The sequence below is a fragment of the Triturus cristatus genome, chromosome 5_1 (assembly GCF_964204655.1).
Source record: "Triturus cristatus chromosome 5_1, aTriCri1.1, whole genome shotgun sequence".
Lineage (NCBI taxonomy): Eukaryota > Metazoa > Chordata > Amphibia > Caudata > Salamandridae > Triturus > Triturus cristatus.
In genome coordinates, this window is record NC_140587.1 from 94,557,170 (window position 1) to 94,570,743 (window position 13,574).

A 13,574-nucleotide genomic window follows, 5' to 3' on the forward strand; every position below is an offset into this window, starting at 1 on the left:
GCCTACCGGGTATTTTTTTATATATGGGTAGGCCACCAAATGATGAACTATCCCAAACCTTAATCTGGTGATAACGTACCTATGGGAGGGCCGGGTGACTAAACTCAGATATAGCTGGAAACCCTCATCTTCGCAAAAACTACTATAGAAAACACATGTACTTAAATTTCTGCTAGTTCTTTCCCTTTGTTTTTGTACAAAATTCATAAAAACTGATTTCATCACATTTTTAGACAGACTGGAGGAGGCGTTACAGTCATTTTTAAGACTAATACCATAAATCTCGAAGTAACAATTAATAACATATTTAATCCAAGGAATTTTCATATGGCCATCAATGGAGAGACAATCTCCAATAATTGCTCTGCTTAGGGAGGTTTCTTCTTTTAACCATACAGAACGCCACAACATTAAGGGCCTTAGTGCCAGTAAATCTGAGAGGTGGGAGATACCTAGTTCTCTATGAACCAGATCATTTGTGGCAGATTTGGGTAGACACAACAACCTTTTTAAAAAGTGGTTTTCCTCTACTTGCAGGTTCCCTGTCTTTGTATGCCCCCACACTCCGGCTCCATAAAGGGCCACGGACAGACATCTCATTTGAAAGATCGTCAACATATCTTTGATCCGTTTATCTCCAATGTTTGTAGCGAATTTGAACACTCCATGCGAGTTTTTTGCCATCCTAGCCTGGACATTATTGATCTCACTAGTCCAGCTGCCTGATTTAGAAAAGGTGATGCCGAGATAATTAAAAGATTCCACTGTAGACACCTTATGACCTTCTAAAAAGTAAGCATGTGGCTTCTTACACACCGCCCCGCATTCCATAATGAAAGTTTTAGTCTTGTTGATCAACAGTTTTCTATCGTTGATGAACAGCAGAAACCTGTCCATCAAACGCTGCAGACCAATAGGGGTCCTAGACAAAATTACAGCGTCGTCCGCATAGAGAAGTACGGGGACGCTGAAATCTTTTATTTTTGGTGCGTCAGCCGCAATTTCCTTTAAAGCTGCGTCCACTTTGTTAATAAAAAGAATAAAAAGCAAAGGGGCAAGCACACACCCTTGCCTGATTCCCCGTCTAACCCCAAACTTGGGGGTACACTCCCCGGCCTGGCCATAGCGGACACTAGAATTTAATTTGGCGTAAAGTCTCGCTAGAAAGTAAACAATTGCCTCTGGGGCCCCCAATTCCAATAGCGTGGACCATAGGATACTGTGATCCACCATGTCAAAGGCACTACTCAAGTCTGCAAAGCAGAGATAGAGCGATCCTTTTTTTGCCTTGGTATATTTGCCTATGATTAAATCTAGATTGAGGCATTGTTCCAATGTTCCTCTGCCCGGCCTGAAGCCGTATTGGGAGTCAGCAAGGATATTATTGGACTCGGCCCATTCTTCTAACCTGACCATGTGTACCCGGCTCATGACTTTCACCGAGGAGTCCAGGAGGGATATTGGGCGGTAATTCTTTGCATCCCCCCTGTCACCTTTTTTGAAAATCGGTACGATAATGGATTCTTCCCAGGTGTGTGGGACCCCAAAACGTACGGCAGTGTTAAAAACTTTTGTGAGCAGTGGGCCCCATAATTCGGGTACTGTTTTGTATACGTCAATAGGGACCCCATCAGGTCCCTGGGCCTTCCCACCCTTGCTGGATTTAATACTATCCCACACTTCAGCAATAGTGATGTCCAAGGGTATAACAGGCCATCTGTTGTCATGGAATTCTCCAGTTTTGGTCGAATCAAAGATCTGGGAGAAGTGGGTAACCCAGCTCTCCGAACTGACATTAGCTGTTAATTCTGGGATCTTTTCGTCCTTCAAAAAAGGGCTATTTACTGTTGCCCAAAATAGAGAAGAATCCGCTGTAGAGGCTGCTAGGTCTAATTTTTCCCAGGCCTCTTGTCTAAGTTCATTTTTCCTGGACTTGGTAGCCATCTGGTAGGTCCCTCGTAATTCCCTGATGGTTCCAGTATCTCTCTTCTTATCTGACAGTGCTGTTTTAAGTTTTTTAAGTGCGATAGTGCAGGCGTGATCAAACCATCCCTTGGGCTGGTGTTTCGTACCCTTGTGCGGTACAATGAAGTTGCTACTTATGATTAGGTTAAGATTAATAAAAGTATGCAGGATTTCAGCATTTCCCTCCTCCCGTTCTAATATAGTAACTATTTCTGTGAGACACTTTGACACAATGGCATTAGACTGAATGTCCGCTTTATTGCCTTTCCATCTAATACGAATACCGTTAGGGCGGTGGGGCTCAATATTAGTAATAGTACATGGGGCAGACACAGGTCGTTCCTTCCATAGGATTAACTCTGCTGTGATACAGTTATGATCACTAATCAGGTTGTCTACAACCACAGGGGTAGAACACCTTGGAGCGAATCCAGATGATAAACAGATAAAATCAATCACTGTGTTTGCGTTCCTTCCCGTATAAGTGGGGACAACTTCGCCTGAATTGTTAGTCTGGTTAGTCAATATTTCCATGTCATATGTCATTAAAATTTTGTTCAAAGAATTACCATATGCGTTGTGAGGGAAGTGAGGAACCCCGTCTCCCCAACAATCAATAAAACCACATACCTTTTGGGTGGCAAAGGGGCACACCGTTGTATTGAAGTCTCCCACCCAAATGATATCAAAAACAATATCAAACTTAGTTACTATATTTTCCATAGCAGATTCTAAAGCAAGTACAACCTGGTACCTTGAGTTGTCAAAGACATTGTTATAAAAATTAATTAAAAGCATATTCCTGTCCTGCTCCTGTTGAAGCCATAAGATCTGAGAATGTGGTCCAACCAACACATGTTTTTTGACTTTGACAGGAATATCAACAGCAATCATAACCAATAGGCCACCCTTGGCTCTACCCGATGATGAGGCTTCAGCTGGTAGGTTATAAGAGACAAAGCCATTGTAATTGATTGGATCAACACACCAGGTTTCCTGGAAACATAAAATGTTAAAACTGTTAATAAATTCAACCCATCCTGGGCAAATAATCTTAGAGGAATGTCCAGCAATGTTCCAGCTAGCGATCGAACAGGCACTCTGATTCCGTGATCTAAGGCAGGAAGGGGGGCTGTTGGAGTCGGAATGGATTGGACTGCAGGGCTGGTCACTGAACAAAGGAGCACAGCTCTCGTCTTCACAGTTGCCAAAATTTCCAGCGGCAATAACAGTCCCACTGACATTCACTGGGTCTAGAGCCCTCACTGCTTCAGTCCCTCCCTTGTCTCCTGTGATATTAGCCACAATAGTTGACTCAAACAGATCTATCCCCAGTCAATCATTCCCATCTAATCCACTCAATGCTTCAAATCGGTTTACCGTGGTAAAGATAGGACCAGGGGGAACATACTTATCTCTTTCCCTCACCCCAGTATGTGCAGTATTTGGACGGGTGTTATGGTGTCTGTAAAAATATCCTAAAGGCCGAAGGGATATCCCTTTTTCCAAAGAGGGAGAGGATTGCGCTCTTAACAGAGCTGTGGAAGCAAGGTGCGGGTTACGGAAATTGACTATAATACAATCACCCCCACAGGTCTTACGCGAGCTCCCGATCCAATCAACTCTTCTAGTGCTTATGATATCCTTAGCCAAGGCTGCTGGAAAGCCACATTCCCGGTGCAGCCAATCCACGGTTTTATTTTTCAAAGAGACATGGGTTTCACTAAAGTTACGGCCAGTTTCTTTAACTTGTGGCACATTTGTAAGGACCGCCACAAACGGGGCGCAGGCTGGGGGCAGGTCGGGCCTTGAGGTACCTAAATTTTTTACACCAGGACCAGGGATATATGACGATCCTTGTTGGTCCGGGATCGGCAGAGAACCAGTGGAATTTTGCTTAGGGGGGTTGGTCGCTGGGTCAACTGACTCAGAGGTCTGTCGAGAAGCACGGCTGTTTGCTAGGGTTTCAGCGATTGCTTCAGCTCCAGTGCTTGCTTTGAGATGAGATTCTAACAAACCTCCCAACCTAGCCACCTCATTAATTGCCATATCTAATTTATTCATTAAGGGTTTGATTAGTAAATCGAACTTGGCATCAATCATGCTAATTAGAAGATCCAACTGACCACTTTCAATAATAACCGGGTTACTATCCATCACAGTGGGAGGGGTTTGGGTAGAATTCATGGCCAAAGGATCAATTCTTTTAGTTAATGTTCTCCCCCCCCCCCCCCCCCCCCCCCCTCCTAGAATGCACGGTCTTATTGTATGTCTTATTATGTGACCGACTATAACGTAGTATTCTTTGTGATGAGGTAGCCGCTCGAAGAGTCTCCAGTACATGTTAGGTCCTCAAGAGATGGGTCAACTATATTGGTATCATCTGCGGAGGCAGGCACACTAAGGTCTGCCATATCATAGATTCGATCATGATTACTGGGCTCATGGTTGGCATTAACATTGACTATAGCAGATGAGTGAGAAGGAGGGTTGGTATCTACAAGAATAGGGTCGATTACCTCCACCCGCCCCAATGATTTTCTCCGCTCTTTATTTATTTTATCAACCATCTTCACCAGATAATTGTCCATGGTTGATTTGGTTGAGGAAGGTTTAGCTTTTGACATGGGGTTCTCTAACACCACACTGTTACAGATCAATACAAATAAACTGTTATGTCCCCTGACACTTCTATCACGTTCCCCTCAGTTCACAGTAGCCTATTACCCGGTAGTGCCCCACAGTAACAAGGGGAGGGTGGAGCACCTCCCGTCCTCCACAACCAACAGGATGCCACTGGCCTACCGTTAGTATTGATAACAGTACCTTCACACAGTGTCCCAGTATCCGTGTCGCAGCACCTCAGGGGGGTGGCCCAGCCCAGCCTCTTCTGGCCTCTGACGGCCACAGACGGCCCGCCCTCTGCCCGGGCTCAGCCCGGCGTCGCCCGCGCGCGTCCCGCGAAGCGGAGGAAGCTGGCGTTTTTCTAGCGCCTCCGGGCGCGCTGGCGGCGGAAGTGCCGTCGGGGGAGGGGCAGGGGCTGCTGGGATCTGTAGTCTCCGCTCGCGGCAGCAGGTGAGATGGTCCGCCAGCGAGGGAGACTCCTAACAGAAATGCCCCGGTCAGCTGCTCCCCTAGGCGAAATATCGCTGGTCGCTGGTTCGGGGTCGCAATTAAGTGATTCCCCCCGCTCCGCCGAGGAAGCTGGCGTTTTTCTAGCGCCTCCGGGCGCACTGGCGGCGGAAGTGCCGTCGGGGGAGGGGCAGGGGCTGCTGGGATCTGTAGTCTCCGCTCGCGGCTGCAGGTGAGATGGTCCGCCAGCGAGGGAGACTCCTAACAGAAATGCCCCGGTCAGCTGCTCCCCTAGGCGAAATATCGCTGGTCGCTGGTTCGTGGTCGCAATTAAGTGATTCCCCCCGCTCCGCCGAGGAAGCTGGCGTTTTTCTAGCGCCTCTGGGCGCGCTGGCGGCGGAAGTGCCGTCGGGGGAGGGGCAGGGGCTGCTGGGATCTGTAGTCTCCGCTCGCGGCTGCAGGTGAGATGGTCCGCCAGCGAGGGAGACTCCTAACAGAAATGCCCCGGTCAGCTGCTCCCCTAGGCGAAATATCGCTGGTCGCTGGTTCGTGGTCGCAATTAAGTGATTCCCCCCGCTCCGCCGAGGAAGCTGGCGTTTTTCTAGCGCCTCCGGGCGCGCTGGCGGCGGAAGTGCCGTCGGGGGAGGGGCAGGGTCTGCTGGGATCTGTAGTCTCCGCTCGCGGCTGCAGGTGAGATGGTCCGCCAGCGAGGGAGACTCCTAACAGAAATGCCCCGGTCAGCTGCTCCCCTAGGCGAAATATCGCTGGTCGCTGGTTCGTGGTCGCAATTAAGTGATTCCCCCCGCTCCGCCGAGGAAGCTGGCGTTTTTCTAGCGCCTCCGGGCGCGCTGGCGGCGGAAGTGCCGTCGGGGGAGGGGCAGGGGCTGCTGGGATCTGTAGTCTCCGCTCGCGGCTGCAGGTGAGATGGTCCGCCAGCGAGGGAGACTCCTAACAGAAATGCCCCGGTCAGCTGCTCCCCTAGGCGAAATATCGCTGGTCGCTGGTTCGTGGTCGCAATTAAGTGATTCCCCATACATAAAGCGTCTCTTCGGCATCTGTCTTGGAAAACAGCTTTCCTTCTGGCTTTAATATCTGCTGCAGGGTTAGTGAAATCCAGGCACTTTGCGGTCAGGAGTCATACATAGTATGTCATGCATCCAAAGTAGTCAGAACTCATCCGACTTTCCTCCCTAAGGGGTTTTGGATTTCCATGTTCACCAGACAATCTCTTTACCTACTTTTTTCCAACACCCATCTACTCCAGCTGGGAGAGATCCCTTCGTTCCCTGGATGTTAGACTGGTTCTTAAATTGTATTTGGATAAAACTAAGGATCTACAGAGAGCTGACCAAATATTTGCAGTCCATCTCCCAATGGATTGTTTCTTGCATCCTACTTAGTTATCAAAAAGCTAACAAATCTCTAGCTGCCAAGCCTAAAGCTCATTCTACCAGAGGAAAGGCATCTACTGCCAGTTTGCTCCTCAGCATTCGCAGTCCAGAGATCTACAAAGCAGCAACCTAGAAAACAGTTCATACTTTCACTAAACATTACTGCCTGGACTTGGATGCCAAGGCAGATGCTCAAGTAGGACAGGCTTCCCTTAAGAACCTATTTGCTGAAATCTGTATATCATTATCCTGTCTCCTCCACCGCGTTCTGTAGAGATGGGCTTGCTAATCTATTCAAATGCTGATGACCATACATGGAAATCCCCTACAAGAGAAGCAACAGTTTCTTACCTCTAACTCCTGTTCTCTCATAGGGGTATTTCCATGATAAGTCATAAGCAACCCTCCTGCATTCCCGGTGGAATAGAACGAGGGATCCAGACATGAGGCAGATATTCACTTCTCATTGCCCTCAAAAAGAACTGAAGTAACTGAGACTGGCTGTGCATGATGGGATACTGGTGGTCTCTGGGTTCTTAAAGGCACAGCTTCTATTTTCAAGACCTATGACAGGCTATGGGGCTATTCTGTCCTCTCTCTTCTCTATTATGAAGAAAGGAGCTATGTGAAGGGGATTCTTCTGTGCGTTAAACACTACAAAATTGAACAAAATATAGTGTACTGGCCCCCTTTTTTCACTTCAAGATGAAGATGCGACCAATGTAGCCCATGTATTTAGGCTGCATCATTCTCTCTCTCTCTCTTAAGTATCTTCCTGAAGAAGATACATCTAAAAGAAGTGGTCCGGGGTCCCTGCACGTGGGCGGGACTATTCAAGTGCTTATGACTTATCATGGAAATACCCCTACGAGAGAATTGGAGTTACAGGTAAGAAACTGTTCCTTTCCGTGAGTGAAAGGATTTCTCCCTGCCGCACATCGATGGGCAATTTAACACTTATTGTGAAAATAGTATGCAAATGTTATGTATATTTGTAAAGTGTACTCTCATCCGCAAGGATATCCTGGCGCTGACGCCATTTGTTTCTCCTTGTTCAACCTTGTGTGTAAAAGTGTCACCTTCTAGACTTGCAGTACGGAGCACAGCTGTGCGAACAATTGATTTGTTCTAGTGTTATTGCCAATTGCTATTAACTATCCCCTGTTTTGATGACAGCCTCTAGTGGGTGCAGCAGTTATAAACTTAAATCAATGGCTATTGACAACCCATTTTTTCAGAAGGTAAAATTTGAGGCAGATGGAAATAGGTTCTTGATTGTATAATTTATCCTGAGAGGAGGGAGAAAGAACTGCCATTGTCCTTGAGACAGATATGGTAGAGCCACCTTTCTCAAGGATGTAAAGATGTTGCTGGTGACCTCCTGGGAGAGAACCTGCAAATCTTCATCGGATTTGGCATGGCAGTTTCTGAGAAGAAGGCTCCCAGTGAAACAGCAGCTACTATACATTCCCAGCTTTCTGGTGATGTCCTTAGGGTTTCATTTGCCCCCTGCAATATAATAATAATAATGGTTATGGGGCAAACAGGCCATCTAGAGGCACCTTGGCAGTGTGGCATGTATGAGGTGGAGCATAGTCAGCACGTCACCTGAATGCAAGTCTTCTGAAGCATGTTGTGGAGAGGGTTGTGGGGGTCACATAGATAAACACCCACACCCATTTGAGAGAGAGGGGATGAGAAGTGAAACTTATCACCACCGAAATATAAGGTAAGCTCAGCAGGTAATGAAAAACAGAGTTGTGGTTACAAACTGTATCTGTCTTCTGCAGATGCTCCCCACAGCACAGGCGCAAACTGCAACGGCATTTTTTTTCCACTGAAATGGGTGTTGTGTTTCGGTCTGCACACCCAACTAAAGGCACTCCACAGTACATGTAAAGTATTAGCTTGTTTAAATGGCTTTTGTGAGAAGTTGGCCTGATGTATGATGTCACTAGTTCTAGTGTACACCTTATATCAGTCCAAACAACCCTTTTGGTGATTGGTTGTAAAGTCAACCTTATAGACCAGCTATCCTAGTGGTAGCATGGACAAGAGCAGTCTTAGGCTAAACTCTGAATGGCATGTGAAGCCAGCTGTGATACCATATATAATCCCTTGAATACCAAATGAAAGGACACCACAACAGATATATATATAAAATAAAGTGTATTTATTCTAGTCAAACCCTCAGCACTCTTTATGAGATTAGAGGTAAGTACAACTCAGTCTTATTCAAGCATACATTAAGTCACACAGGTAAGTAATACAGTTAGGCCCTAGGGGCCACGCAAACCATATACTAAGTAAGTGGTATAAGGACCACTGTCACGGAAATAGGATAGGCCTAGGCCTAGGGAATCGCTGGGGCTACACTACACTAGCAACAGTTAGGAAGTGGGAGGCCCACGGGATTCAGTTGCAGAGTGGAAACACTCACGCGTAATAGTCAATAGAATCACTAGCAGTTAGAAATAAGCAGTTTTAGGACACTTCTGGTATAGCTAGAAAGTCGAGACTCGGAGAATAGACCCTAGGATAGTCAATACCCTTGTGAGCACCGAAGTACCCAAGTTACCTAGCCCACGGGCTGCGGGTGCATAGGTGTGAACTTGCGTCGGGTTTCGTCGTGGACTTCTATGGATGCCTGAAGGAAAGTTGCTGACAGGCAGTCAGTGAAGAGTGTCCGGTGGATCCCAAGGCTGGGATCAAGAAGAGAGGAGACCTGCAAGCAGAAGGGACAGAGTCAAGGTCACTAGCCAGTGACCACGTGGAACCAGGAAGGAACCAGGCGACGTCGTGAAGATTGCAGGTGAAGGTGAAGCTTGTCGCTGCAGCCACGAGGACCAGGGAACGTCGAGGACGACCAGGACCAGGTGGCGAGCTGTCCCACGAAGGCTCGTGCTGTCGGCGGCGTCGAAGTTGGACTAGGACTCACCAAGCCTTGGCAAGCGGAACCCACGAAGAACGGAGGACTTGGTCTGGGGTGCTTCTCTTTTTCAAGGAAGCGGGAGCCAGTCTAGAGGAACCAAACCAGCAGTGAAGATTTCTGGATGCGTCGTCAAAAAGGCCACTAGCCAACGGGCAAGCAACCGGACAGACGCGGCAAAACAGGAAAATGCAGAAGGGCCCCATGCAGGACTCGTGGAGTGTGGGGGGCTGATCTTCGGTGCAGATGGTGCTTGGGGTTGGGGCTTCTCAATCCCTGGTGCACAACTTCGAGGGTGCCTCAGAAGCTGCGCTGGAAGATACTCGCCACTTTTCCCAGGTAGCCGGTCCCACGTCTCTCGTCGCCTCCACGAATCTCAGCTCGGCTGTGGATGTGGATCAGGGTCGGAGAAGTCTGGAAGTCAAGGCTCTGGTCGGGCTCTGCAGTCGGTCCCTCGTAGAACTTTAGCAAAGCAAAGGGTAGTCTCTTGATGGTGCCTGTTTGCACAGGGTAGCCACTCCTTGGCCACAAGGGAGATTCTTCAGTCTTTTTCTTTCGTCGAATGTCGAAGGTCCAGAGTTTCTGTTCAAGTTACAGGTTCAGGATAATCTAATTTCCTGGGGCCCAGCTACCACTCTTATCCAAATCTGGGGGGCTGGGTTACCTGCTAGGTCACGCCTTATGGGTGGGACCTGGGAGGGGGGCGGTTACACCCCCTTCCCTTTGTCCAGTTTCGCGCCAGGACTGGGGCTGGAGAGCCCCAGCACCGGTTTGAACTGGACTATGCACGGGACACCTTGTGTGCCCCAGGCATGTCTCATTCTATTCATCCCTCCCTGCCCCAATACACTAAGGCCTGTCTGGGGTGGTGCTCGCACCTCCCAAGGCAGGAAACCTATTGTCCAAGCCTCCCTTGCCGGGATCACTCCCAGCAGCAGGAGGTCAGACTCGTGTCTGTGGCAGCAGCATCCATTTTGTGATGCTGGGGCTCTGGTTAACTTTAACCGGGTAAGTAGGTTACAACATGTCTTCTCCCTCTAGAAGGGAGGGATAATATCCTCATCCCCAGAAATGGGATGGGGGTATTATTCCACAGTGTTAGACACCTTACACGACATGTTTTGATAAAGCCAAACCATAGTTACCATAACCGTTTAAGATTATAAGGCACTTTAAGAGTATATGGTAGGCTATATCATAGAACAGCTATAAGGACATGGTTCCGAAAGCTGCAGATAGGCTCAGCTCATGCTAGAGCACCATCTCACATGTTACCAAGCACTCTGCCTCCAGGATTGTTAAGGCCTGCCATAGGAGTGGCTGATAGGTACACATGTGTCTATATGTAAGTTAGGTATAGGAATACTACACCTAAGCAAGGGGTGATTACACGACCTTGCCCCAGCTGAGTGATCAGCCAGTTGTGTCATAATGGAAGGCCAGGCCAGGGGTGGCATAATACATGCTGCTGCCCCTGGTAGGCCTAGGGTACACCTATGCCCTGGGTACCTAAGGTACACTGTACAGGGGCCAATAAGGTGATCCTATCCAATTGGGTCATGCACCTAAAGTACATAGTATTAATTTAGAGAGAGAACAGCAGGGCTGTGGGTCTGATTAGCAGGCCCACAGCCCACATCTAAGTCGAAAACCAGTAAAGCAAAAGCAAAAAGTGGGGGTGAACATAGAAAGCAGACCCTACTCTCCTACAGCATTGATGGCTTCAAAATTATCAAAAGACTCGCTAGGATTGGGAGTGAAGTTTTTATATAAAAGGACCCATTCACATGTAAACTTGTCAAATAAATGCCTGACCTTATGACTTATCTATTACCCTATCCAAACGTTGAAAGCTTAATGTCATCTAAGTTGAAGGAACAATCAATCCAGCTTAATGTGTACAGCTTTTTGAGAATAGGAAACCTGTTTAGTTTGGTGTCTGAGCAATATTTTTGGATGTTGATAATTTCTTGATTCTTATTCTAAAAGCTTTTGTAAAGCTCCCGCTTTTTTGATTTGATTCCATAGATACAGGACCTTCTTTCCTCTCAAGAGCAAAAATCGACAGAGACCGACACCAGCACAGCAGATACTGGTAAGTGCAATTACATAGCAACTCCTGTCCAAGTACAATATTATGTATTTGTTGTCCTTAAGTATAAAGTGCTTCACCCTTGTTTAATGTCTGCATAGTTTGTGTTCCATCTTGTGTACTGATGCGCAATGCCTACCACAAAATTTGCTTTACATGTTTTTCTCTGTCAAACTTCCCTTCTTTCTATTGCGATTTGCCTTGTGTGCTTTCCTCATGATGTGTGCTCACTGGCAGATGCTTCACACAATGTTCTCCGCTGGCATATTACTTGCCCAACCTCCACCTAATTTCTGTGCTTGTGTAGTGTCCGCTTTACTGCTTGGCGTGTGCTTGAACTAGTGAGCCTGACGTTCTGGAAGGAGTTTAGTCATCTTGACTGCTGTCAACTATGGCTTCAGCACTATGAATTGACTTGTCATCATAAACCAGCATTCAGCAAAATAAATAGTATGTGTGGCCAACCTTGAACTTTATCAATACCTCCTAGAGCGCATTCCACTCGAAAAATAAGAGCATCTTTGCCTTTCTAGGTAACATTCCTATAGCTGACATCTGTAAGGCAGCAACATGGTCTACACCACACACATTTACCAAACCCTATTGTGTGGATGTATTAGCACATCGACAAGCCATTGTAGGCCAAGCAGTGCTATAAACACTGTTCGAGGCATATGAGCTGCAGATTACACACTGTGCATAGATCGCCATCTGGTGTTGGGTCCGGATGTTTGCAGTTGTTTTTCTCTTGGAAAGTCTTTGGAAGTCACGAGGTATGTGACTCCTCCATTGGATCATACTGCGCATGGGCTTCGGCTCCATCCTCAGATTGTTTTTTTCCGCCATCGGGCTCGGATGTGGTGTTCGCGCTCCAGTTGGGAAGCGCGCAATCCTTCCCCCTTCGACGGTATTGTCTCGATCGCGTTCTCCACACTCGACGCGACTCTCAACAATCGAAGTCTTCTATTCCGGTCGTTGACGAAGGCCTTCGGGCCTACCTGGGCTCCTGTCCTGGCTGATGGAAAGGACGTCATTTAAAAAGTGTCCTTGATGTGGGTCGAAGTTTCCCCACACCGATCTACATGAGGTGTGCAACCTCTGCCTCTCTCCAGAACACGAGGCAAGGGACTGTCCAGCTTGCTCCTCCTTCCGATCGAAGAAGACTATCCGGTACCGACGAGCAAGGAGAACAATGGCTCACTCGTCGACTTCGATCCCCGACGACATCTTTGAAGAAGGCGTCGATGTTCCGGAACAACAGCACACCGAAGAAGGCCTCGTCAGCGCCTCCGAAGCTGACGACTCTGACATCGAGGACATCACTCCGGCACAGAGGGGCGTGAGTACAGATGTCGACCCCGACCCCAAACCCCCCTCCGTGCCACTGAAAAAGGCTTCGGTCACGCCTTCGCCTTCGGGCCCGCCTTCGCCTTCGGGCCTAGGTATGCACCAAGAGACTGCTTCCCATACCTCGCTTCCGGGCCTGGTTAGGAAGCCCACCAAGCCTTCAGGCGGCTCGAGCCAGCCTACCCTCGGTGCCGAAAACCTCTCATCCACACCGGCACCGAAAAAGAAAACGTCCCTTTCCTCGTCCGTGCTGAGCTCGACACCGAAGCACTCGGCGCCGAAGACTAGCACCGGCTCCTCGGCACTGATAACATCCTCTGAGACGAGCAAGAGATCGAAGAGCCTAGACTCCCACGCCTCGAAGTCGAAACCCATCTGTGAGAAAGTGCCATCTTTCTTGCATGGTATGCCCCCACTTTTTGCTGAATGTACTTTGACTGAGTGTGCCCTGGACTCCTACCAATCAGGTGCCCAGGGCCTATGTTCCTTCCCTAAAACAAACCAACCCCAAATTGGCAAACCCTGGCCACGTCAGCCCCTGGTAAATGGTACCCTAGGTACCCAGGGCCTTGTGACCAGGGAAGGCCTCTAAGGGCGGCATCACTCCTTGTGCCACCCTTAGGGGCCCTACACACACACTCCCTCCCTCCCTCCCTCCCTCACTCCCTCACTCCCTCACTCCCTCACTCCCTCACTCACTCACTCACTCCCTCACTCACTCACTCCCTCACTCACTCACTCACTCCCTCACTCACTCCCTTTACAGGCTGAGTGTTAG

At 48.3% G+C, this 13,574-nt stretch overlaps 1 protein-coding gene across 4 annotated transcripts in view; it reads left to right on the plus strand.

Annotated features, from left to right (window-relative positions):
- HSF1 (heat shock transcription factor 1) overlaps positions 1-13,574 on the plus strand; it is a 490,333-nt gene that overhangs the window by 430,348 nt on the left and 46,411 nt on the right. For all 4 annotated transcript variants that reach the window (XM_085604483.1, XM_085604485.1, XM_085604484.1 and 1 more), the window contains one exon: positions 11,386-11,452. In XM_085604483.1, the coding sequence (XP_085460609.1) occupies positions 11,386-11,452 (67 nt within the window). The remainder of the gene's footprint in view (positions 1-11,385; positions 11,453-13,574) is intronic.